Source organism: Furipterus horrens, unplaced genomic scaffold (assembly GCF_987537825.1).
Source record: "Furipterus horrens unplaced genomic scaffold, mFurHor1.1.pri manual_scaffold_11, whole genome shotgun sequence".
NCBI classification, from domain to species: Eukaryota; Metazoa; Chordata; class Mammalia; order Chiroptera; family Furipteridae; genus Furipterus; species Furipterus horrens.
In genome coordinates, this window is record NW_028327181.1 from 87,951,259 (window position 1) to 87,979,119 (window position 27,861).

General features: G+C 38.2%; 1 protein-coding gene across 3 annotated transcripts in view; it reads left to right on the plus strand.

Moving 5' to 3' along the window:
- The window catches only part of BPTF (bromodomain PHD finger transcription factor), a 115,784-nt gene that overhangs the window by 67,504 nt on the left and 20,419 nt on the right, over nt 1-27,861 (plus strand). For 2 of the 3 annotated variants that reach the window (XM_090257253.1, XM_090257254.1), the window contains exons 13-26: nt 575-2,873; nt 6,985-7,109; nt 8,245-8,373; nt 10,544-10,694; nt 11,025-11,148; nt 13,482-13,728; nt 14,068-14,229; nt 14,447-14,598; nt 15,505-15,613; nt 20,192-20,409; nt 23,361-23,586; nt 24,310-25,229; nt 27,240-27,322; nt 27,610-27,835. In XM_090257253.1, the coding sequence (XP_090113379.1) occupies nt 575-2,873; nt 6,985-7,109; nt 8,245-8,373; nt 10,544-10,694; nt 11,025-11,148; nt 13,482-13,728; nt 14,068-14,229; nt 14,447-14,598; nt 15,505-15,613; nt 20,192-20,409; nt 23,361-23,586; nt 24,310-25,229; nt 27,240-27,322; nt 27,610-27,835 (5,171 nt within the window). The remainder of the gene's footprint in view (nt 1-574; nt 2,874-6,984; nt 7,110-8,244; nt 8,374-10,543; nt 10,695-11,024; nt 11,149-13,481; nt 13,729-14,067; nt 14,230-14,446; nt 14,599-15,504; nt 15,614-20,191; nt 20,410-23,360; nt 23,587-24,309; nt 25,230-27,239; nt 27,323-27,609; nt 27,836-27,861) is intronic. The other variant, XM_090257255.1, reaches the window with a different exon arrangement.

The following is a 27,861-nucleotide window of genomic DNA, read 5'->3' on the forward strand; positions in this document are numbered from 1 at the left end:
CTGGGTCATGAAATAACTACATCCAACCTTTTGAGGAATTTATGTTTTGTGAAAAGTCATTTTTTAAAAACTAGGTAAGCTAGATAGTATATGAGCCTTAAGATATTTTTTAAGTATAAAATGCTCTATACAAGTGGTCTCCAACCTTTTTGGCAGCAGGGACCAGTTCGCTCACTCACCTCCTGCTGTGTGGCCCAGTTCCTAACAGGCCACGGACCGGAACTGGTCTGAGGCGCAGAGGTTGGAGGCCAGTGCGCTGTCCAGAATCTTACATGAAGATACTGGTGGATGCAGCAGCTATCACATTTTAAATAATTTTTCATTGTGGCATTCCATCATTTTTAGGTACTAAGAATCTGAATATTTAAACATTTGGAATGTATTAACTTTTTTAACCTTTTATAAAATTGAACCCTATCTGTTAACCTATTTTAATCATATATCAAGAACTCTGAATTATATAGATATTTATATTTGTTTTTGAGTGAAAATTGCTATTTTTTAAAACAAAAATATTATGAATTCTACATTTCAGACTAAAAATATCACTTATATAAATGTCTTTGTTTCACAGATGTGACAGAAGTTTTAGATTCTGACAATGATAAATCCTTTAAGGAAGAACCAATGGAAATAGATGATGATGTGAAAACAGAGTCACATATAAATTGTCAGGAAAGTTTTCAAGTAGATGTGGTCAATGTCAGTGAGGGTTTTCATCTAAGGACTAGTTATAAAAAGAAAATTAAATCATCCAAACTAGATGGACTTCTTGAAAGGAGAATTAAACAGTTTACACTGGAAGAAAAACAACACCTCGAAAAAATGAAGTTGGAGGGTGGAATTAAGGGTCCAGGGAAGAACTCTGCAAGTTCTTTGAAAAGTCTGTCTGAGTCACCAGTAGTAACAAGAGCCAAAGAAGGGTGTCACAGTGACTTGCTTAGACAAGAACAAAGCCCTGATGCAAGTAACGAAAAACCTGAAGACTTTATTCGGGGATGTTCTCAAAGGGATTCCTCAATTCTGGGAATCAGTGATCCTGATCATACAACAAGTGAACTTTATCCAAAAGATCAGATGTTAGATGACATCTCCATTCAGAACATGGAGACAAACTCTCAGAAACAAAGTTCCTTTGGAAATGACATAGATGAGAGTCTCTCTGAACCAACCAATAAAGGCTTGGAACCCAGTAAGATTAAAACAAAGGGAAGTGATTTTCTCGTTGATGACTCTAAACTAGCCTGTGCAGATGAAATTGGTACTTTGATCTCTAAGAACAAAAAACCGTTCACACAGGAGAATAATGACACCGCTGTTTCTCCTTCCCAGAGCCCTTTACTTCCATCAGTATCTAAAAGTACAGATGATAGAGCTATCCCATCTCTGTCAAAAGCATTGGACTTTCAAGGGAAAATGGGATGTGACTTTGAATATAATAGCACTTTGGAAAATAGTTCTGATACTATGTCTATTCAAGACAGCAGTGAAGAAGATATGATTGTTCAGAATAGCAATGACAGTATTTCTGAGCAGTTCATAACTCAAGAAGGCTTGGAACCATTGAAACATGAGTTTGTTTCAGATAAGTCCACTGGAAACTATGATGACAGGCTGCAGGGTAAGGTAACTGAAGCAAATGGTAAAAAAACAAGTCAAGAACAGAAGTTAGAGGAGAGATCAGTTAATAAATGTATCGATCAGATAGGTCTAAGCAGTAGCACTGACAAAAAGAACAATGAAATTCGAGAGTGTGAAAAGAAAGGACAGAAGGCAAGTGCCATTCAGATAAATGGAAAAGATAATAAACCGAAAGTATATTTGAAAGGTGAATGCTTGAAAGAGATCTCTGAGAGTAAAGTAGTAAGTGGTGACATTGAACCAAAGGTTAATAATATAAATAAAATAATTCCTGAAAATGATATTAAGTCTTTGACTGCTAAAGAATCTACTGTAAAGCCCTTCATGAATGGTGATGTCATCATGGAAGATTTTAATGAAAAAAACAACTTGGAAGCAAAGTCATGCTTACCAAGATCTTCAGATGCTGGAGGTGACTACCAAGGTGGCCTCGAGGCTCTACCATTAACCAAAGAGTCTGAGAGAGCACAGACTACCACACTTCTTCCTTCTTGTCCAGGAAGCAGTTCAATGAGTCACGGAGAAGATATGGAAATTGAAACCTTAGAAGTTAAGAAAGTTTCTCCATCACCTCTTACTTCTGGAGAGGAATCTAACCTCAGTAATGATTTTATTGATGAAAGTGGCCTGCCCACCAATAAAGATGAAAATGTCAATGGAGAATCTAAAAGAAAAACAGTCATCACGGAAGTCACCACCATGACATCCACAGTGGCCACAGAGTCAAAAACCGTCATCAAAGTAGCAAAAGGCGATAAGCAGACTGTGGTCTCTTCCACAGAAAATTGTGCCAAATCCATGGTCACAACCACCACTACAACGTTGACAAAGCTTTCCACACCCTCCACTGGCAGCAATGTGGACATCATCTCTGTGAAGGAGCAGAGCAAAACCGTGGTCACCACAACAGTGACAGACTCATTGACCACTGCAGGAGGCACTATGGTAACATCTATGACTGTGAGCAAAGAATATTCCACAAGAGACAAAGTGAAACTCATGAAATTTTCAAGACCCAAGAAGACTCGTTCAGGTACAGCGCTACCATCGTATAGAAAGTTTATCACCAAGAGCAGCAAGAAGAGCATATTTGTTTTACCTAATGATGACTTAAAAAAGTTGGCCAGGAAAGGAGGAATCCGAGAAGTCCCTTATTTTAATTACAATGCTAAACCTGCCTTGGATATATGGCCATATCCTTCTCCTAGACCAACCTTTGGTATCACTTGGAGGTATGTATTTTAAAATGTATTTGAGGAAGGGAGAAAGTTTAAAATAATTATCTTTTTCTTTTTTTTAAAGAAAAATGAGATAATAGAGAAAAAACAGGGAAGCGCGTATACTTAAAAGACTAAAAAATATAAGGGAATCCTTTAAAATGAAATTCAGTTTTACTTTTCACAAGACAAAAAAAAAAACCATTTCAAACACAGTTGTTTTTGTGGTCTTAACTTTCCAAATTATTGCCATGAAAATTGCTCATGAAGTTGAATAATCACCAACTTTCTGGAATGTTTGTGCAGTTGACCCTTGAACAACATGGAGGTTAGGGGCACTGAACACCCATGTGTTCCAAAATCCGTGAATGACTTAAGTCAGCCTTCTGCATACACGGATTCCCAATCATGGATCAAAAGTATATTTTATTTTTGTTAAGTAATTCATAAAATTACAAGACATAGGAAATTTACCTATAAATCACATTAGATTCATTATAACATGGAAATCTTCCTGATGTAATTTATTTACATGATAAACGTTTGTTCTGGAGTTCTCTTATTTATGTGAGTAAAAGTAGTCTCTGAGATTGCTTAGGGATTTTTTTTTTTTTTTAAATCCAGAAATAGTTGTAATTTAAAATCTCCTGGGCATTAAGCCTTGGGGATGAGACATAGAATGTAGTGTTGGGGGTTATGAGAGCATGTAGTTTTATATTGAGAAAGGATCTTACTTTCTCATCTTTTATGTATGTATAATAATTTGCCTCTGCACACAGAGGGACCAAGTTACGAACAGTGCCCAGTTTTCTTAAATCCCAGCCCAATACTTTATCTGCTATGTCACATTTCACATATTTATCCTTGCTTTGTCCTTTTCATGTCCTTGTCTTTTTTCCTGTTCACCCTTACAGTTGAAAAGGATGGAACATAAACAAAGAGTTCTATAGGACATGCTCAGAAATCAGGAAGGATCTCAGTTTGACAGTTATATTTTGTTAGGATCCTGAAATTGATTACTTCTGCAAGTTACTGAGCAGGCTTCATTTCTGTGTATCTTTGATATGGTCTCAGTTTCTTTAAATTAAAGTTAATGCTTTTTCTGTTTCCTTTATATGACAATTAGCTAGTATTATAAAAGACCAAAAAAAGTGTAAATGAATATTCTCTATAAAGGAATTAACTTACTAATATGACCAGTCATAGTTGGTTTGACCAAGTTTTTATAACTCATCTTTTGATTTGAATTAAAATATCATCACTCCATTACACATTCAATAGAGACAGCTGAAAAGTACAATTTCTCTGCAGGGCCTGCAATGAAGGATTTGCAGAATCCTGCAGGGAATCAAGGAACTCTTCATTACAGTTCATGGATTTGTAGGATTACTCTGCACTTTTCTGCTTTCTTCATTGAGAGCGGTCCCAAAGTGTATCCTTGACTGTCCTGCAGGTAACTTCTTTCCCACTGGAAAAGTTACTATGTACAAATACTTTAATTAAAATGACATGGCAGTGGTGGAGGCCGACCTTTTTGCTTTTTTCTATTATGAAATGGAAGGTAGGCTCAACTGGAAAGCATTTTCTTTGGACCAGTTCTGCTCAAGTGTCGCCCAGGGCCCTTTTTGCACGGCTGGGTTTCAGGAGCCTTGGTTGTTACGTTTTACTATGCACTGTCGGCACAATTTGTACCTGTTTAGTTAATTGCTCTTTTTTTAATCGAAGGAAGTACCTTCCTGTACATTTTAAACAGATACTGCCTTCAAATATGTTAACATCTTAATTTGCTGAAGTTGAAAGAATTATAATCCCTTCTGTCTAACAGAGGCATGGGTGAATATGTAAATTATTCTTGACTTTAGAATGCAATTTTTAAAAAACATATAACTCTAAAAATATGCATGTGAAATGCATTTTTATATTCACACTTGAATAAAATATTTCTGATGTTTAGAGTAGTGGAGCTAAGAATGCCAAAGGTGCATGTTCAATCTTAATTAATGTTAAGGCTGAGCAGTATTGAATGAGTGAAACTTGTCTTATTGACTCATTAGGGCTGCTTTTTCCCTCCACACTGCCCAGGCCCTTACTCCCTTTCCCCAGGCCCTGATTCCGTGTTTTATTATCGCTTTGACCCAGTAGTTTTTGCCACAGCGCTGCCAGATGGGTCCTCCTGAAATGCAGATCTATCCTGTGAATATTCTGACTCAGCTGACCAGGCATTTAAAGGGGACTAGTTAACCAGATAGGACTGAGAGGGGCAAGCGTTTGTCACCTGTCCATCACATCTGTGAGAAGTACTGCTCTTCACAGCCCATCCAGTACTCAGCATGTTTCAGAGGCCTTAACATGGATTACCTTTAAGACTCTAACTTCCTCCGTTTTGTGCAGCACATTCTGGCTCTGCCTTCCTCTCTCGCACCAGCTTCATCTCTTGCTGCACCTCTGCACCCCGCTTCCTGCCAGCCACAGCACGCCAGGCGTGGTTTTGGGGAAGAAGTGTGTGCTCTTACACACTTTTCTCCTGAGCATATGTGTGCCCCTCACCTTCAGTCAGCCACCCCTACATCTGGGTTGTTGGAGAGCCACAGGCAAAGCTCTGATCCCCGTCCCGGAGCCAAATGAGATGCCCTTGCCGTATGTTTTGCTTTGTTACAGTTTCCGAGGACACAAGAACAGATTATAATTCATTTCTGTGTCCCCAGCTCCTTTCACTTAGTCTAACACATAGAAGGCACTCAAATATTTTTTGAAGGAAGACATGAATGAACAGGCTGATAACACGCAATGTGTGTTCCCCACCTCGTGTTTCCATTAGAAAATAGAAATGCTTTAAAGTGCTTTGTAGAGGGTGGTCAGAGGAAGAAGGAGAGAGGAGACTTCTCTTCCCAAATAGCACGTCTCAAGTTCCCAAGGCATTTCTTCAGGGTGTAGTCTGAAAGTGACACACACCTTCCCCTCCTAGGACATCCCCTCGCTAGCTAACATTTGCCCTCTAATTAAAAAACTATTCTGTGCACGTCAGAGAATTCACAGGGTGATAACACAAGGAAGAAAATAATGGTGTCACAGGTGGAGATGGGAGGTTAAGTTGCAACAACTTCTTCCCTTTCTCACGTTGTCCATCTTTCCAGCCTAACTAACAGTAGAAAGCATTGCCTTCCAAATTGTCTTAAGACTTCCCTTCTACCTCTGTTAGAAGAGGAAATTAAGTTGTATGGGCTTTATCTACACTGCAGCAAACCAGTATATTCATTTAAGTATATAGAAATGTCAACAAAGTATTTAATTCCAGAAAGATCACTGATAGAGAATTGAATACCTAAGCCTGCTTTAAAATGTTTTGTAGTTCATTCCACTTTAGAACATGATATTTATTGTTGTTTTGAAATGTGTTTTTAATGTTATTTTGAAAAGAATATTAAAATATTCAATAACTTCACACACAATTTTTAGAAAAAACATTCCTTTAACTCATTAGTAACTAATATAGTATTCTCCTTTTTTATTATTCTAGTATTGAAGGAATCCAAAATTACACTAAAATTGTTAAAGTGTTGATTAGTATTAGCGGGCTTCATCATCTAGGAGTTCTGATTTGCACAGCCACCAGTTGGATACAGATTTTTCTGGCCATTTGGAAAGGTCTTATTGTATTTGCAAGGTCTTTTTGGTTTGTTTTGCTTTTTGAGAAAATGTAAACAATTCTGTTTTGTTTCAGCAAAAATCAACGTTAAGAGTTTATCCTTCAAAACTCTTAATCAAATTTGTAACAATTTATTTCTTTATATTTGCTCTCCATAATTTTTCTAATACTTACTTTGGGATTAGGCTAAATTTATACAATCTTTATAAATTTTACAATGAAGCATGATTAATGTACAAATGTATATGACATTTGAAGTGACCACTGACACTTTAAGTTGTTAGATGCATGCTACGCCTAGGAACAAAAAAGTTTGTTTATTAAGGGACATAATAAAGTACTTACAAAACTTTATTAGAAATATTAGATGAGGACAAGAAACAATCCTTCAGCTTAATAGAGTGGGGGGGGTGTGTGTGTGCGCGTATGTACGTATGTGCATGTATACATATATATCTTCTTCTTGGGTTTTTCTTTCAGGTATAGACTTCAGACTGTAAAGTCCTTAGCTGGAGTGAGTCTTATGTTACGGTTACTCTGGGCCAGTCTGAGATGGGATGACATGGCAGCCAAGGCGCCTCCAGGAGGAGGGACTACACGGACAGGTGAGGGGTTGGGGCTTTCTAGTTTAAGCTTCACAAGGAAATCACTTGACAGTTTGCTTAATTGTAAGCATATCTGTCATTTATTAAAATACAGCGCTTATGTCTTAAAAATACAGCTTTACTAAAGTTTGGCAGCACATAGCAGAAAATCCTAGGGGCAGGAGAAGGGGGTTCATGTAATAAGGTGAGTCACATATGTATGAACCAGTCTGAGTTTTAAAGATATTTTTATTATTATAGAGCAGCTGTTTTCAACCAGTGTGCTACAAAAAGTTTTAAAACATGCCATACCTGCCCTGACTGCTGTGACTCAGGGGGGCTGGGTGTTGCTCCGCAGACCGAAAGGTCATCGGTGTGACCCCCAGTCAGGGCGCATGCCTGGGTTGTGAATTTGGCCCCCAGTTCGGGGCTCATACAAGAGGCAGCCGATCGATGTTTATCTCACACATGGATGTTTCTCTCTCTCTTTTTCCCTCTCTTCCCCTCTCTCCTAAAAAATATGTTAAAAAAATAAAAGGATGGCACAAAAGTTGATGAAGTAGTCCACAATGGTAGCAAAAATGTAGTTCTTTTTTAAAAATGTAATACCTGACTGTATGGTCAAGGGCACTGACCTCCTCTCCCTTAGCTTGTGAAATAAGAAAATGACAACAGCCAACATGGCAGTAGCCATTCCGTATGAATGAGTGAAAATTATACCTATGTTTTGTTTTGTTTTGTTTTGTTTTTGTCAGATCCACAAAAATTGTATTTTTTGGTGTGCCACAGAATTTTAGTAATTAGTTTGCCATGAGATGAAAAAGGTTGAAAATTGCTGTTACCAGATATAAACCATTTAAACTGAGTCACCTGAAATTCTATGCTTGCTGCTTTTCTCCTAGGGTTTTTATTATTTAGGATGAGTTTTGCCACCAGGAAGTAAGCTGCCCCAAACAGCATTTTGGTCAGCTTAGACCTTTTCAGTGAGAAAGAAACTCATTATTATTTCATTTTAATAATGATCCTGTGATCATTAATCAAATGTTTCCAAAAGTTTATTCATGTGTATCTTTTTTAAAGCATCAGATGTTGTACCTTTTTAGTCTCTGAGTATTTTACTTGATTATTAATAATTTGTGAAATTAAATCACCATAGAAACATCTGAAACTGAAATCACAACAACAGAAATAATTAAAAGGCGAGATGTTGGTCCTTATGGCATTCGATCAGAATATTGTATCAGGAAAATCATTTGCCCCATTGGAGTTCCAGAAGCACCAAAAGGTAAGGAATTGAAAGAATTTTGTTCTTTCATTATTGATCTGTTAGCCACATTTTTTTAATAAATTGAAAATTGATTTTATTGTTTAACTCTTTATTTAACTTTTCAAAGATTGTTTTTATTACAAACTACTATACTTAAAAATGATATTTAAGGAGTAAACATAGCAAGATTCCACTAGGCATACATTACCATAGGCATGTTGCCTACCAAGAGCTATAATAATATGTCTTATAATTAAGCTGTGGGGTGATTAACACCGAACCATCCTCTCTACCAAGGTAGCCACAAGGCTACCTAGTTTGCTGTAGGCCTGGCACCTGCTATAGCAACTGACACATAAGTGGTCAGTGAAGATTTGTTGACTCATGGGTTAAAGCTATTGTAAAATACTTCAGTGTTCAGAATAAAAATAATCTAAGAGGCTAAGCAGTTATTCAGGAAACATTTATAGAGCATCTACATGAGAGGCACTGGGTGGTAAGTTAATAAAAGAACGAGATCCATCCTCTATTCTCACGGAAGCAAAGTTATAGTATTATAATAATGTACTTGAGAATCAAAACTATTAACACTAAAGAGTTCAGTAAGGTGTCCTGATTCAGGATATAGAGACAAAACTCAATAATTTTATTTTATATGTGCAATAAAAATATTTATGAAAAAATCTATTAAGAAATGGGAGAAAGCCCTGCCTGGGTAGCTCAGTTGGGTTGGAGCAGTGGTTCTCAACCTTCCTAATGCTGCGACCCTTTAATACAGCTCCTCATGTTGTGGTGACCCCCAACCATAAAATTATTTTCGTTGCTACTTCATAACTGTAGTTTTGCTACTGTTATGAATCGTAATGTAAATATCTGATATGCAGGATGTATTTTCATTGTTACAAATCGAACATAACTAAAGCATAGTGATTAATCACCAAAACAATATATAATTATATATGTGTTTTCCGATGATCTTAGGCGACCCCTGTGAAAGGGTCGTTCGACCCCCAAAGGGTCAGGTCCCACAGGTTGAGAACCACTGGGTTAGAGCATTGTCCCGATGTGCCCAAGCTGTCGGTTTGATCCCCAGTCAGGCAGTCAGGGCACATACAGAATCAACCAGTGAATGCACACATGGGTGGGACAACAAATCAGTGGTTTCTCTCATCCCCCCCCGCTATTCCCCCCCCATTTCCTCTGCCCCCCCAAAAATAAAAAGAAATGAATAAAAGGGGAATGCTGTTCTTAAATGGAAACGTACTATTTATAAAGGTTAATTGTCCTCAAGTATATGAATTTAACTTTTGGATATTGGTTGAATTAACTCAAAAGTTTGTCCTGGAGAATAAATACCTGAGAATGGCCTTTTTGAAAAGAACACCGATACAGGGAATACCTGTCCTAACAGACGATGAAATATTAGCATAAAGAAAATGTGGTTGTCCTGGAACGGTCTTGGACAGCTCCGCTGATAGGCAGAGACGCAGCTGGAAGAAGATATTCCTGACTGGTCTTCAGTCTTGACCCCACAACCTTCAGTGCAAGCCACTGCAGTCTCCTGAAATCACATTTCTTTGGCTTTTGTCACTTTGTACAAACCAGGTCCTACTGCTTTTTCAGTTTCATTAGAATATTTTACCTATTCTTAATATTTTCAGATCTCCTCGTTAATGTTGGTAATGCTCAAGCCCTCCTTCTCAGTGCCTTGATAGGGAAATCTAGATCGCAAGAGTTGTACATGGCAAGGACACCCAGCCCAGCTGTGGGAAGAACAAGCCATGTTTCTTGAAGGAAGTTGTATCCATGTTGGGGTCTGAAGGATAAGTAGTCAGTCATTGGTCAAGTGAGGGGTGGGAGGCTAGGAATAGCGTTCCAGTCAGAGTGGAAAGGTCCTAGACCTTTGTCTTAGGGCCCATGAACCTTGACCCATTGCCTGTTTTTGTTAATAAAGTTTGATTGGAACACAGCCACACATACTCACTTATATATTGTCTTTGGCTCCTTTTATGATGGAAAGGTATAGTTAAGAAATTGTAAAAGACCATCTGGCCCGCATTGTATTTACCGTCTGGCTTTTTAGGGAAAAGGCTGGCAATCCCTGCTTTTCATGATATGAGAGGAGATACGAGAAGTGCTGTAATTTAGAAGCTATATTGCTTAAAATACTCTGATTTCTTTTCCCAAGAAACGCCTACACCTCAGAGGAAAGGCCTTCGATCAAGTGCATTGCGGCCAAAGAGACCAGAAACGCCCAAGCAAACTGGCCCTGTCATTATTGAAACCTGGGTAGCAGAGGAAGAGTTGGAATTATGGGAAATCAGGGCGTTTGCTGAAAGGTAAGGAAATGGTTAATACGTTATCAGATATGTGAAGATTTTATCACTTCAGAATTAAAGAACTACCCCCTTAATACTTCATTCAGTGTGTACTAATGTTACTCTGCCTTCTGATTTTAAGTACTAGTTGTATATCATTTATTACAGCCCTGGTTCTAATTTTATCTGTTCATCACTTTCTAATTATCTCAATTTAGCTTTTATTTTTAAATCAGAATGATTTGATACCTCTTCATGATGTAAAAGTCGATCAGATTTCACTTAATATTAGAATGCCAGATAACCTCATAGGGTAGTTTCTGATTAAGTTCCTCCTTTTTTTCCCTGCAGAGTGGAGAAAGAAAAGGCACAAGCTGTTGAGCAACAGGCTAAGGTTAGTGAACAGAAGAAGGCAGAGGACTTCAAGGCCCAAATGGAGGCTCACCTCAAACAGCAGCGCTTGGCTGCCCAGCAGGTGGGGGAGTTGGTACCAGTCCCACCTGGCAATGAACTGACATTTTTAGCCAACTTCATGCACACTGAAAGCACAGTAATTACATATTCTTGTGTTTTTATTTTTAAGTGCTTCTCACATATATCTTAATTTCATTTCTTGAAAGTAGCTCTGTGGATACACCAAGCTGTAATTCTGCAAAAGGTGTACATATTTGCAGAACAACATTTGAAATAAGATTATAATTTAGTGGATAGTTTCTGTTTTGTTTTTTTAAGTGGGTAGTTTCAAAAGGTAATTTTTTTCCTGCATAATTCCAATCTGTAAAATCTCTATAGTATATGAGAAGCAGATTTTACTAATATTCTATGAGTTTGCTGTCATTGATGATCATAAAGCTACCAATTGTTTCTTAGCATTTCTGTACTATAAGTAATGTGCCATATGTGCCTGAATATTAAGTACTCACATAAAATATGATTACCCTTTTTTTCTCCTAAAGAGATACTATAAAAGATTTTCGCCATCTTGGATATATAGATGAAATAGATACATGTCTATTTATAATATTATTAACTTAAGTTACACAGAACTTTAAAAATTACATTTCATATAAACCAGTTCTTCATTCCCAAACTACATTTTTTCTTTCACGTTTTATAAAACTTTTTTTTTTTTCAAATTCTTAGGTATCTTTTATATCCGATTATGTTTAAGGTCATTATCTTGACTTATATCCAAGTTTGAGATAACAGCACTTTTGGATTCTGCTCATTCATAGAAAAGCTGGCTGGTGGTTTTGTTTTTCATTTTGTGCATGTCTTGTCATTTCTACAGTGTAACCTAATTATTTACTTTTAAAGATTTCTGTAACATGCTTATTTACAAAGATAGCCAACACGTCTAATTTTGAAGGCTTAGCCCCCTGGGAATAACTGCTAGATATGTGTTCAGTCTTTTTTGCCTCCTCTTTTTTTTTTTTTTTTTTTTCAATTTTTTTATTAATTCAATTATATGGTACGTCTGAAGTATCCAAAACTAAATTTCTTTTCTTCTGAGGAATGAGAAGTTATGTGAAATATCTTATGATATATTCAGGAATTGAGGATATGTGTAAAAGTAGTCCTAAGGAGATTGGGTGGGTTGTCATTGTTAAGTAGTTTCCAACAGCAGGAGATAGTTCAAAGCTGAATTAGATCTGGGCACTACTGTCAGCTAGCTCTGGCCTTGGGCTGCTTTAGCAACTTCTCTTGAGTTTCAGTTTCCACTTCTTTAAATCACAGTACCAGCACTTTATTGGGTTGTCTGAGCATTAATTAAGATAATGAAGGTAACCCTGACCTACGAGGTTCAGCGGGTTGGTTTCCGTCACGCAAAGCAAAAGGTTGCCTGTTGGATTCCCAGTCAGAGCACATGCCCAGGTTGCAGGCCAGGTCTCCGGCTGGGGGCTCACAAGTGGCAGCCTATTGATGTTTCTCTCACACGTCCATGTTTCTCTCCCTTTCTCCCTCACTCCCCCTTCCTCTGAAAAACAAACAAACAAACAAACAAATAAATAAATAAATAAATAAAATCTTTATTTAAAAAATATATAATGAAGATAAAGTATCTGCCACCAGGTTCATAATCCATGCCACTTATTTTGTGTGTGTGTGTGTGTGTGTGTGTGTGTGTATGTAAGCTTACACCATCACTTTGGTAAGCTGTCAGGAAATGTCAGCAGTATATGATAAAAGATTAACACAGATTGTCTTTAGTAGCTGTATAGTCTCAAAGATCAGATTATACCACTTTATACAAAATGGCCCGAAGTATTTTTTTGTAAAAATGTTTGTACTCAAAAATAATAACTCTAGAAAAATTGTTTTATAATTTTCAGCTTTCTTGATTGCAGGTTTACCAACTTGAATAGTGATGTTTAAACATTGACATGTTCTTTATGATTAGATAAATTAACATTATGGTAAACCAGAAACTTTTTACAGTTTGTATCATTTGTTATCTTCTCTAAATACCGCTGCTTGAGGAACAAGGGGTTCCTCTGTCTGTAACATTGCCCCGTTTCTCTTACTTTCAGTCTGAAAGCTTGGACATTTGTACAGGCTGAAAAAACTTGATCGTTTTTAATTATTTGTTATGAAAAACTTACAACTTTTAATATAATATATGTGACTTAGAGTCATAAAAATATTTTCATCAAGAAATTAAATTTAAGGTAAATTTATTTGGGCATATTTTTGAAATTTGGTGCAGTTTCTTAGATTGGGAGAAATTGTAGCTGGACTAATTGCAGAATGGTATTGTTTTTATTTAGAACTATTTTGGTTCATGTTTTTTCTCCTTGACTTTTCTAGAAACGGTTGGAACAGCAGAAGCCTACAGTAATTTCAGCTTCCACGACTTCCCCAACAAACAGTACGACTGGTGCCATCTCTCCAGCACAGAAAGTTATGGTGGCCCCCATAAGTGGGGCAGTTACACCTGGAACTAAGATGGTACTAACCACTAAAGTTGGCTCTCCAGCTACAGTAACATTCCAGCAGAACAAGAACTTCCATCAGACCTTTGCTACATGGGTTAAGCAAGGCCAGTCGAATTCAGGTACAAAATTGTGATTAAATAAAAGGTTGCTTTCATTCAAGAAAAAGATTTGCAGTCAGTTACCTGCTGAAATAAAACATTTCTTTAGAAAATTATTTTTCTTCTGCAGCAGATTGAGCAAACATGCTGTAACAGCTGGCTTGTTACAGATAATCTTCATAATATTACATTAGCAAAACTCTATTAAATTTTCCCCTTTCAACATTTACATCGTTCACTTGGAGTGGAGAAGAATTTTTTTTTAAATACAAAATGAACCACATTTCATGCATTGGTGCCCTCACGACGTTGCTGGTTATTTTAAGTCTAAAGCTTATTAAATGTCTTATGCCCTATTAGCTACCAGCACAGCTGCCACATCTGCTACAACCATTGCCAGCACAGGTCAGACGTTCCAAATTACAGGCAATCCAGTCACTATGGCAGGAAAAGTAATTACCAAACTGCCACTTCCTGCAAACAGCAAGATTGTCGCTGTAAATGTGCCAGCAACACAAGGAGGTAAGGGAAATGTGAAGAATTTTAATTCACATTTGCCAGATCATACCGTTGCCATCATTTTTCATTTCCTTTTCACTGATTTCAGTCCTCAGATACCGCATTCTGTGTAGCCCACTGTAAACCCCTGCCGCACCTAGTTTCTCCCCAGAAACCGAACAACACCTAGTGCTTGCTGTTAAAAGGGCAATTTTTAATTACTACTTTATCTTTTTTTTAGGCGTTGTTCAAGTTCAACAAAAAGTCCTGGGTATCATTCCATCGAGTACAGGTACAAGTCAGCAAACCTTTACTTCATTCCAGCCCAGGACAGCCACTGTCACAATTAGGCCCAACACGGCAGGCTCCGGAGGAAGCACAAGCACGTCACAGGTACGAATTCTTTACAGGCTCATTTTGCTCTGAAGTGTTACCCACGTTAGGTTTTTAGAGTGACCTTTTTCCCTAGTTAATCCAGCTTCTAATTTTTCTTTTCCTTTTTAACTTAATCTGTGACAAAGTACTGATTTTTTTTTAAGCCTGTTATATTTCTAAGTAAAAATGATACATGAATTGTTTATTTTTAATATGTTCTTAATAGCACATTAGTATAGTTTTTGAATCATAAGAATTACTTTTTAGGGTTTTACAAAGAAAATTCCTTCACGGAAAGTACTGGACAGCACGGGACCCCCCCAAGGAAACCTGCTGTGCGGCTGAGAAGGGGAACGAGAAACCCAGCCCACGGCACTGTAGTTGTTCACGGTCAGCCGACGCGCGGCTGTTAACGCCTCATTTCTTTGGCACAGTAACATGGGAAAGGGTTAAAGTTTTGCAGACTTGAAAATGCTCTGATTCTAACTATAAAACTGAAAATAACGCGCTTTGTAGTTCTCTTCTTTAAAACTACGAAAGAACACTTGGTCTGTGATCTTACTCTTATATTCCTCGGGTTACAGATAGAGATTGGACCTCAGGAAAGAGAGAACGCAGCGTGTTTCTGTGAGCAGCTATGGTGGCTGTGAAGCTTCACTGCATCTTGTTTCTTCCTTGTAGTCTAAGCTGTTCTTGGTATCAGTGACAAAGAATTTTATAAGATCTCATTTGAATTAAATTTTCTCCTCTCAAAATTCCCTTTATTCTGATGGTTAATATAATTTAAAATGTAATATCCAAGAGTCTTGGTCATTTCTGTAGACTTGTTTATCAACATAAAGTATTTAAAGATCTGTGTCTAAGTCCATCATGCTTTAGTCTTTTAAAAACATTTTAATTCATGGTCTTTTGTGTCATTTATAGGTAATCACAGGACCTCAGATCCGTCCTGGTATGACGGTGATTAGAACACCACTCCAACAGCCAACACTAGGAAAGGCAATCATTCGAACCCCTGTGATGGTGCAGCCAGGTACTCATCCACCCAGTATTATCACTTTACATATAAACAGCCGGTCCAAGAAATCTGTACTACTCTGCACTTTGCACTCTACATACTAGAAAATACCTATTTTAATTAAGACTTCAAAGCATACCAAATTTCTAATCCATTGTAGTACGCATTCATAGGTATTATTTCATTTCTGGCATTGCAAAATACACTTAAGTATGCTTATTAAAAATATTTTTTAAACCTCTAATAAATAGAGTATATACACATTGAAATAATTGGAGTAGAAAATGAGGAAAGGAAACAGTCTATCAAAAGATGAAGAGAAAATCAGGAAAACAGCTAAGAAGCATTTAAACAGAACGCATAAAACAGGATTACAAAGGCAGTGCCAACCCTTTATTAATGTAAACAGGCTAAAGCTCGCTTAATATAAAAGTTCAAAGAAGGTAAAGATTGAGTGGAAAAAAAATCTAACTATACATTTTTGAGAAACATGACTAAAATCAAGTTTCCACAGAAGGTTAAAAATAAAAAGATGGGCAAAGATACTTGAAATAAAGGCCTAAAAAAGGAAAGAGGGGAGTAGTGAATAGGATAAAAATAACCCTGCTAATATCGGACAGAGTAGAATTCACTGTTTTTAAAAATCACTAAATAGGCCAAAGAGGAACATTTTAGATTGACTTAAAGATAAAGGTTACAAGGAAAATGCAATCTTGGATCTTTACAAACTAAATAAGATTATCACCGAAGTGTTTAAATCAAAAATCATTTGAAATCAAGGAGGGATTAATAGAAGCATAGTACACCAGAAATAGACTGTGTATCAGCTTTTGTACTTTCAGGAATACACATTGGTTTTAAATATTTGTGGATGATTTGTGTGAAAATAAATAGTCATAGTGTGTCATGGGTCAAACCTTAAAAGTAGAATGTTGTTAGGCCACATTCTTTGTAGTAAAGCTTTAAATTTTAATGCATTATAGTAATAACCTTTAATTGCTTGGAATTTAAAAATAATATGTTCTCACCCTGTCTGCTATGGCTCAGTGAATTGAGCGTCAGCCTGCGAGCCAAGTGTCGCTGGTTCGATTCCCAGTCAGGGCACATGTCTGGGTTGTGGGCCGGGTCCCTGGTTGGGGGCGTGAGTGGGAGGCAACCACATAGTGATGTTTCTCTCCCTCTCTTTCTCCTTTTCCCTCTCTCTAAAAATAAATAAATAAACAAATAAATAACTTATTTTAAAAAAATAACATGTTCTCATATGTAACTTTTACATTAGAGATACATCAATTGTGTAATTTCAGACAGATTACCAAATAGCAGCTAAGCTGTGCTGCCCAAGCTGAACTCAGAGGCAAATTCATTCTTTAACGAATCCTTGAGCCACCTACAAGGTAGTTGAAGTGCATTGGTGAAACAGACCAAAAACCCCCTTATTCTTAAATCTTAATCAAAAGTTAGAAAAATACCTAAATCTTGAAAGAGGAAGGAGGAAGTAAAATTAAAATACAAATATAATTAGAAAATAAAAAAGTCAAATGTTATTAAAATAAGCCTTTTTTTGCAAGCCTGATCTTTAGAAAAGATAATAAAATACTAGTTTACAGAATTAGGAATGAGAAAGTGTTTTAAAAATAGAGTGAACTTTTAAAAAATCTAAACAGAATTTTAGATACCTGTTTACAGGTATCCTTGTAAGACTTTGAAAATTCTCACTATTTGTATATTCAGGAATGAAATCAATTTGAATAATTAGGCATAATTATGTATTATTCTTATAAATTTCAAATCTCAGTGACTCATGTCAAGGAAAGAAATTTGGGAAGTTTTGCCATATTATTACCTACAAAAAATAATTCCAGATTTCATGATTTTATTGGTAAAATTCTTTAAAGTGTTTAGGAAACAATTCCTTCATATAAAAAATAGTTCTAGAGCATGGGGGGAGGAGATTAAATTTTTCCTGCTCATTTTATAGATTTAGCATAATTCTAATAAGAAACAGCATAGTTTTAAGCTGTTTTCTTGTTTGTTTTTATGCCAAAGCAGGAGTTATCACAGAAAACAAAGTATAATGTATTATGCCAGTCAATGCTACAGGGACAATTGATAAAAAAATATCCATCCCTGTTTAAAAATAGATGTCAGGTAGGTGACTAAAAGGAAAGATAAAATAATGTAAAGGTGGAACAAAAATTATAGGTGATAAATGATAATGTGCTTAGAAAACAGGAAAAAACTGGTGATTGCAAAGTGCAAAGAGCCTTTTTCCCTAAAACCTTGTGTAGCTGCGAATGTGTGTTTGACTTGCACATGTGAATCTGTAGCTTCACTTATGAGTGGGGCTGCTAGGGTACCGTGAAGGGGAGAGAGAGCTGAAGCAGTGGTGGTCAGAGGTGCCGTGGGGGCGCGTGTGTGTCGGAGTGTGTGCCAGAGTGTGTGCACATCAACGTAGCCCACTTCCTGCCCTCCGCTAGCCTTTCCCGAAGTGGAATCCACAGGCTCCCAGGGCTTAATTAAAAATTCTAAATTTTTGTAGTTGCATTTTGATGATAATCTTAAAATACCATGTACATATAGGGGATTATTATCTGAATGACCATTGCATGATCAATTGGTACCAACCTTTTATCTATCTGTGTTTGTTATGACACCATATCAGTACCAAGTGATCAAGTAAAGTAACTTTTCATGCAGTGTCCCTTGACCTGCAGTACAAGGACATACTGTTGAGGTTCAGAAGTTCTCAAATTAAAGCGCTTGACTACACATACTGTACTGTTTTTTGGTGTATTTTTTTTTTTTTAATTGGCCTTGAAGAATGGATGAGAGTAACTAAGGAAAGTTTAGAAGAGAGAGTAATGGTGGAAAACTTGCACTGCCACTTGTTAAAATGTATTGTAAGCCTCCAGAATTAGAAGCATGATACCAAAGGAGAGGAGAGCGATGGACACCCGAGGAGGCATTATGTGTGAGAGTTTGCTGTATGACGGTGTCATTTTTGAATCAGAAGGAGGGACTGGATTTATGAGTAAACGATACTGGAATAATCCGTTTTGGGGGGGAAAGAGCCAACTATCTACCATGACTGAATCGGGAAGGCATATCTGACTACAGACTGCAAGGAAACTTGAAGTGCAATGAGTAAAACAGAAAACTTCCGCATGGAAAAGCTTTTATAGGTTTACACATGAAAGTCAGACAGCAAAGTAGGGAAAATACATTCTTGCGACTTACTTGTATATCTTTCATCTGTAAGCAACTACAGGAGAATCACATGAATTATAACGGCTTGACAGTTTTATATGCTGAACCTCCGCAGTAATTGAAGAAATTCAAGTACTGCAGTCATACTCTTTCTGATTGCTGGAATATTTTGCTTTAGTGATAGTATTGTTCACTGAAATGGGCACTTAGTTGTAGTAGGAGTATGAATTGATAAAAGCTTTCTAAAATTCAAGTTAGTGTTATGTTCCTATTATGAACTTCTTAACTGTGGGGTGTTTATTCTAAGGAAATAATTAGAAGCCCATAGAAATTTATAAGCAAGGATTTCATCATGGAGTTATTTATGAAGGAAAAAAGGAAGGTATTCTAATGTCAAAATAGGCTCTGTGTGTACATGTGGCTTATTACTGAACACCAGTCATTAAAAGAAATATGCATTCCCAAGAGTAAAGGAAGTGACTGTAAAACTTGGAAAATGTGATTTTATTCACTAATTAATAAAGATTAGGACTTAGTAAATGTAAAATTAGCTCCCAAATAATTATTCTTAGCAACCATACCACGGGGCTGGGTGGGTGGGAATCCTACCTCCTTTTCTTCTACTTTAAGCAAGTTAAATGAGAACTGAAGTTTTTAGAAGACTAGGACTTCATTCGTCAGTGGTTTTGATTGAACAATAACTGTGGAAGCATTCTTTGAGCACTTTGCAGGCAGATCTCAGAGATAATTGCCAGTTTGGTTCCAAGTTGTTGCAATAAAGCAAGTTACAATCTCTTTGTTGGTGGCAGGTCTTCCTTTAGTTTGTAAAAAAGGCAATGTCTGTGAAGCGCATCAAAGTGAAGCGCAATAAAACAAGGATATAGTGATCCTTCCTGTCACGCTGCTCCCAAACTATCTGACAAATAGCTGTAGGAAAAGCCTATTTATAATAATGGACCCAGAACATTTCAGATTCTGTGTTTTATTTAAAATTCATATGAATGAATTTTACACTAAATAATTATTTTAATGTTTATTCCTAAGTAAAGGCAACCTTATAAATGGCATATTTTACATATTTTTCTCTGTCTTTCCTATTGTCATTTTGGCTATGGACATACAGGAAGGATATTAATTGCTTTTTCACTGCACTACAGATAGCGGGAACTGGAGATGGTTGTCAGTGATGTGACTGAAAACAGGCTCACTGATGACACGGTGGATCCTTTGGGAATGTGTATGTGTCTGAATGTGTCCTTGAGCTGGTGGCGTCCCATAAGTCTTTTTTAAAAATTGAAAAGAATACATTCGTTTGACGTGTCGAAATATTTGAACTCAAAGTGCTCAGAGGCTGTAAGTATTTGTAACGCTTTGCTGTTTGCCCAGGTGCTCCTCAGCAAGTGGTGACGCAGATCATCCGGGGGCAGCCCGTTTCCACTGCGATCTCTGCCCCTAATGCCGTTCCCACAGCACCTGGGCAGAAAGGATTAACGTCAGGAACAGCCACGGCAAATCTGCAGTCTTCAACCGCACAGTCCCCTCGCCCCCAGCAGGGACAGGTGAAGCTTACCATGGCTCAGCTCACGCAGCTAACACAGGGCCACGTGAGTAACGCGCTGTAATGTTAACTTTAGGGATGGTCTTATTTATTCTTGTTGTAATTTTCAAAGCCTGTACTTACTTTCAGAAACTAAAAAAGTACTTCTTATAAGTAAGAAGTGGTTGCTTTCTAAGGTTAAGCAAAAATACTTCTTCAAGGCAGGATATGATAAACCTCACCTGTGTGTAGTCCTGAGCCCATGAGCTGTAGCAGTGAGATGGACAACGCTTTTACCCACCAAACTTTTATTGGTCGACCTGTTTCTGTGGGAAAAATAAAATTTGAGTACATTAAGCTGCTTCCTTGCAAGACTAAATATTGTTATCAGTTATTCTAATAGTAACCAATAGATTGAATGCAGTTCCCAAGAAACTTCATGAGCTGATTTTTAAAATGTATATGGAAGTACAGATGATCAAGAATAGCTATAGCACTTTTGAAAAACTGGAGGATTTGCCCTATGTAATAGCCTGATATCAAAAATTACTACAATGCTTCACAAATTAATAGAGCAGGGTATAGACACAAGGATAGATAGACCACCAGAATAATATAGAAAGTACCGAAAGTGACCCATGCATATGTGGACACTTGAATTATGATAGTTGGCGTTGCAGGTCATTGAGGAAAGAACATTTTCAGTAGACGGTGCTGGGGCAATTGAATATACATGGGAAACCATGAATTTGGACATTACCTCACTCAGTCTTTATAACTTTAGGGTAGAAAAGGCTTTATTAAACACATAGAAAACAGTGCTCATAAAGGAAAATTTAGAAAATTCAACTATATTATAAAAGAGAGTGAAAAGAATGAGGAAGTATAACTACAACCAACCAAGGACTATTACCCAGAATACATGAAGAATTAACATAAATTCAGACGGAAAACTTGATGAGAAAAGAGGACACTTAAATGCTGAACTCTATTTGGTAATGAGGGAAATGCTTTTTAAAACCATATACATAAGAGATTGGTATTAATTAAAATGTGGGACAGAATAAAGAGTTAAAGACATAACACAGAATGAATCCTTCATGCACAACTGGTAGTAGTATAAATTGGGTTAGCTATTTAGAAAACTAGATATTACCTAGCAAAGCTGAAGATGTGTGTGTCCAGGTCCCAGTGGTTCTGCTTCCAGGTGTATTCCCTAGAGAAGTTCCTATTCATGTGAGCACCTGGATAACGAATATTCATGGCAGCATTGTTCATGAGTCAAAACCAGGAACAACACAGAGGTCTGTGTATAATCAGTTAGATAAATAAATTCTGGTGTATTCATACAAGCAAATGTACATTGTGATTCCATTTGTGTAAAATTCAGAAACAGGCAGAAGTGACTATTGTGTACAGACCCAGGGCAACTGCATTGCCTGCCTAGAGGAGGCACCATTCGCATGTTTTTTGTGGATGGTGCTCCTGAAGTTGTGAACCTTTAAAGATCTATACCTAAGGAGTAGCACTCCGAAGGAGTGTAGCGTTACCATGTTGATAACTCCTTGGACATTAATGACCCTCCTGACTTGGTATTTGCTTTCCATGTATGAAAGCCTGAGCCTAGATAATTTGGTAAATATTGAAAACCTAGCAATCCTGGGTTCCTCATTTATCTCACCTTTAACCTGGTCTCTAATTTTTGGGCAAGGGACATGAGCTTTCCAACTTGAGTTTCTTGATTGCTAATAAGGTCATAGTAATATTTTCTCGCCCTGCTCCACAGAGTCACAAGTTCATTGTGAGAAAAATCACATGAGGCAGGCAGTATGTGTAAAGATGCTTTGAAATTGTAAAATAATATGAATATAAGATGGCTGAAAAATCTGAAGTTTGTGTTGATGTTAGTCATTCACTTCAGTGCCCTTACAGTAGTCCCCCCTTATTTGTAGGGGATACACTCCAAGACCCCCATGGGTGCCTGAAACCATGGATGGTACCGAAACACACACACACACACACACACACTGTGTTTTTTCCTCTACACACACATGCTTTCGCGCAAAGGAAGCACTTTGTAGCTCATCTTGGCAGATCTGAGTGACCAGCATCACTACCCTTGTGCTTTGGGACCATTATTCAGTAAAATAAAGGCCACTTGAACACCACAAGCACTGCAGTAGTGAGACAGTGGACCTGATAACCAAGAGGGTCACCGAACTGACTAATGAGTAGTAGGGAGCATATACAGCGAAGATAAGGTAAGCTGGACAAAGGGATGATTCACGTTCCAGGTGGCTCGAAGCAGTCAGTGCGAGATTTCATCACAGTATTCATAGTGGCACACAATTTAAAACTTATGAATCATTTATTTCTGCAATTTTCCATTTAATATATCTGTACAGCACTTTGCCATGGGTAACTGAAATTGCAGAAAGCAAAACCATGGATACAGGGGAGTAGGGAGAATTCTATTTTATAATTTGGAAGATATAGACCTGGAGGAGTGCTATTACTTACAGACAGATTCCTGCGTGTCTGTATGGAGAACTTGGACTGGAACTCTGAGTTGTTAGTTCATGGTTTCTCTAATAAACAGCATCTATCTTTTTAAATAAGTATTCTAATTTTAGCTTCTTTGAATTCCTTCTAGTGCCATTCCATAGACATTCAAAGATGAATTTTCATTATATTATAGGATCTTTTAATGTAAAAATGGCATACTTACAGCCCTGGCTGGTGTGGCTCAGTGGATCGAGCAGCAGCCTGCAGACTGAGGGGTCGCTGGTTTGATTCCCAGTCAGGGCACATGCCTGGGTTGTGGGCCAGGTCCCCAGTTGAGTGTGTGTGAGAGGCAACCAGTCGACGTTTCTCTCGCACATCAGTGTTTTCCTCCCTCTCTTTCTTCCTCCTTTCTTTTCTCTCTAAAAAGAAATACATAAAAAATATATATTTTTAATGACATACTTACAGATTGATGCTTTGAATACTGTTTCATGTTGTGTATTTTTTCCGTAGGGTGGCAATCAAGGTTTGACAGTGGTAATTCAAGGACAAGGTCAAACTACTGGACAGTTGCAGTTGATACCTCAAGGGGTGACAATACTTCCAGGTCCAGGACAGCAGCTGATGCAAGCTGCCATGCCAAACGGTACCGTTCAGCGATTCCTCTTCACCCCGTTGGCAACAACAGCCGCAGCAGCCAGCACCACCACCACTACCACCGTTTCCACCACAGCAGCAGGTAGAACTTGGGTTTGCTGGAAGCACTGCGTGTTATTAACGCAAGTAGCTGGGCTAACAGAGGGCGTAAGAGATTGGTGCTTATCTTTGGGACGATATACCTCCAGCCAATAAGCTTATAGTTGGCTGATCAGCCTCACAAGATCTCAACAAGATCTCTTATTCTTACGGACTCTTTCACCTTCACCCCTCATAAAATATATGGAAAGGGAGGTGAAGGGGTGGATATCGTGGTAACTGTGCCCACATTCCTTGGAAGCCTTATAGGGACTGAACCACGGTGTTAACCGGGGGGGGGGGGGGGGGGGGGGAGTATGTAGGTGTAGCTTATAACCTGCAAGTGAGAGCTGCAGGTCCGGAACCACACTGTTTGCCTCCTGCAAGCCGCAGTCACTAAATGCCACCTCACCGTCAGAGAAAAATGAAGGCGAGCACACACCTGGGCCAGAAGACCTGCGTGGTTTCCAGAGACTGTGCTTTACTTTGGAAACCAGCTTTCTGGAGAGTCAGCAGAATGTGTGGAGCATGGCCATAAAACAGGGCTCACGCTCCCCAATTTCAAAGACTCCTAACCCAAGTTTGTCTAAGTGGAGCCTTTCTAAGGCATCAATCTTCTATACTGAAATACAGAATTTTCACCTTTAGAAAATCCCCCTCAAATTCTTTTTTGACCTTGGTCTTATGTTCTAGGGTAATAGAATTATCTGGTTTTTCTTTTTCACAGGCACAGGTGAACAAAGACAGAGTAAATTATCACCCCCAACACAGGTGCAACAAGCCAAAACCCTGCCACCAGCTCAGTCATCAAGTGTGAGTCCTCCGGAAGCCCAGCCACAGACTGCTCAGCCTTCAGCTCAGCCCCAGCCCCAGCCCCCAGCTCAGCCCCAGTCCCCAGCTCAGCCTGAAGTTCAGACTCAGCCTGAAGCTCAGACCCAAACAACTGTTGCATCCCATGTCCCTTCTGAAGCACAACCCACCCAAGCACAGTCCTCCACACCCCAAGTTGCAGTACAGTGTCAGCCTCAAAGTAATGTCCAAGGACAGTCTCCTGCTGGCGTCCAGAGTCCACCACAGGCTCGAATACGTCCGTCAACTCCATCCCAGGTGTCTCCTGGTCAGCAATCCCAGGTTCAGACTACAAGCTCACAACCGATTCCAATTCAGCCACATACATCTCTTCAGATACCTTCCCAGGGCCAGCCACAGTCACAACCCCAGGTACAGTCTTCACCTCAAACTCTTTCATCGGGACAGACGTTAAGTCAAGTTACTGTTTCATCCCCATCCTGTCCGCAGCTACAAGTACAGCAGCCGCAGCCCCAAGTCATTGCTGTGCCTCAGCTGCAGCAAGTCCAGGTTCTCTCTCAGATCCAGTCGCAGGTTGTGGCTCAGATACAGGCTCAGCAAGGTGGTGTGCCCCAGCAAATCAAACTCCAGTTACCTATTCAAATTCCGCAAAGCAGTCCTGTGCACACTCACCAGATTCAGAATGTGGTTACAGTGCAGGCAGCCAGTGTGCAAGAGCAGTTGCAAAGGGTTCAGCAACTCAGGGATCAGCAGCAAAAGAAGAAACAGCAACAGATAGAGATTAAGCGGGAACACACCCTCCAAGCTTCTAATCAAAGTGAAATCATTCAGAAACAGGTAAAGTTATTAAGTAAAAGCAGCATGTTCAGTAGCTTGAATTATTGTGCTGTGCATTAGACTTAGTGTTTGGTTGTGTTAGGTTTCCTAAATGAGACAAAAGTCATAGATGGTTCACTTTAGAAGCAGCAGTGGTTTGACCAAAATATTAAATGACTGCTATGGTTTGGAACTCTGTTGGCAATAGTCAGGGCTTGTTAGAAAACCTACCTGCATCTTGGGAGAACTAAGAGGGGAAGAATGGAGTTAGGAGTTGAAGCATCATTAATATAAAACTGGAAGGTTTAATGAAGTTTTAAAGCCACTTCAGGCATCATAGCAATTTGTTTGAAGTTATTTGCAGTTGTCATCCCTTAGTTTGCATGTAGACTAAGCAAATTATAGACCGGTTAAACTCATTTGCGTTTCTAGCCACACCTTTTTAAGTAAGTCTTAAATACTATTACTCCATAGCTTACATATAAAGTGGCATTATGCAGTAGCATCTTAGTAAAGTGAGGCAATTTAGATAAGTAAGATTTATTCTACTTAAAATGAACTCACATGTATAACATTACTGCAAAAAATTTTCTTTGCATCTGCAGCATGCAGCGCCTGGCACAAGCCAGGAGTTTGAGTGTGGATTTCAAGTGTTCCCATGTCATGAGACCTGCATTCAGTCCCTGGGTCTCCCATTCATAGCCCCTGAAACTCACTTATCTCCTCCAGCTGTATCCTCACTAAAAATTCCCTCTTTCCAGCCACCCAAGACCATTGTAATGATTAAATGAAGTCATATATATAGAAGCGCTTTTTTAAAATAATTAATTAATTAATTTGTTTGTTTGTTTATTTTATTTCTTTAGAGAGGGGGGAAAGGAAAAAGAGGGAGAGAAACATCACTGTGTGGTTGCCTCTCACTTGTGCCCCCAACTGGGGACCTGACGTGTAACCTAGTCATGTGCCCTGACTGGGAATCGAACCAGTGACACTTGGCTTGCAGGCCGACGCTCAATCCACTGAGCCTCAGCAACCAGAGCTTATATAGAAGCACTTTTATTTTTATTTTTATTGAAATATATTTGACATATAGCATTGTGTAAAATTAAGGTGTAGAATACGTTGATTTCATACATTTACATATTATAATACTGCTCTTGTAATGTTAACTAGTACTCTATCATGTCACATAATTATTTCTTTTCAGTGGTTGCAATAATATCTAGTCTCTTAGCAACTTTGATGGTAATACAATATTGTTAGAAGCACTTTTTTTTTAAAGATTTTATTTATTTTTAGAGAGGGGGAAGGGAGGGAGAAAGAGAGGGAGAGAAACATCAGTGTGCGAGAGAAATATCAATAGGTTGCCTCTCACACACCCCCATTTGCGGACCTGGCCCACAACCCAGGCATGTGCCCTTACTGGGATTCAAACCGGTGACCTTTTAGTTTGCAGGCAGGCACTCAGTCCACTGAGCCACACCAGCCAGGGCTAGAAGCACTTTTTAAATAGCAAAAGAATTTACAAGGTCTGCGGTAACAATTATAAATTAATGTCATATGTAATATGTTCAAATGCATTATTACCCAGCTCTTAGCACTATATAGTCTTTTTATAAATGGAGATTTATGTATCACAATATGTCTTGACCCTAATATCTTTAGCCCATGTGCCAGATGGGGGTTGGGGGGTGGGAATCTTTAAAATTAATGCCTGGGAAGAGAGCATAACGTTAAAAACATGGTCTTTGGAGAACAATGGCTGGGGTAGAATTACAAGTATATTCTTTATTCCATCTCAGGATCTCTTTATAATATTAGTCCTACCTTTCAGTGGTATGAGGACTAAATGAGGCATTGTCAGTACATGGTAAGTACCTGGACTATAAAGCTCTAATATTATTTGTATTATGGTAAAAAAATTCTTAATTTCTTTGGGAAACACAGGCTTGTACTCAGATTTCTACTGTTATCGGTGTACCAACTTGTAGCCATTATAACATGTGCACTTTGGATTTTGTTCTATTGAAGGTGGTGATGAAACACAATGCTGTAATAGAGCATTTAAAACAGAAAAAGACCATGACTCCAGCTGAAAGAGAAGAGAATCAAAGGTAGGGAGAGATGTTCATAACCCAGTAACCAGGTCTCATTGTATATCAGTTTCTTCTCTTTAGCATACAAATGCACAGGCTCTGAGTTTATATTTTTTAATCTCAATTGAAGTAAATTAAATGAGAATCCCTGCACTGATAAATCCTAGTAGATGCTTTGAATCCCTCTTGGAAGCTTTATGGTCACTGAATGTTTGTATATCACCTGTGGAGACATCAACAAATCTTGTCTTAAGCCTTTCAGAATGAAATGCCTAGCATTACATACGTTGTGTATTTCTCTCTAGAATGATTGTCTGTAACCAGGTGATGAAGTATATTTTGGATAAGATAGATAAAGAAGAGAAACAAGCAGCGAAAAAACGGAAGCGTGAAGAGAGCGTGGAACAGAAGCGTAGCAAGCAGAATGCTACCAAGCTCTCTGCCCTGCTCTTCAAACACAAAGAGCAGCTCAAAGCTGAAATACTGAAAAAGAGAGCTCTCTTGGACAAAGACCTACAAATTGAAGTGCAGGTAAGAAGGTACTATATTACCTTTCC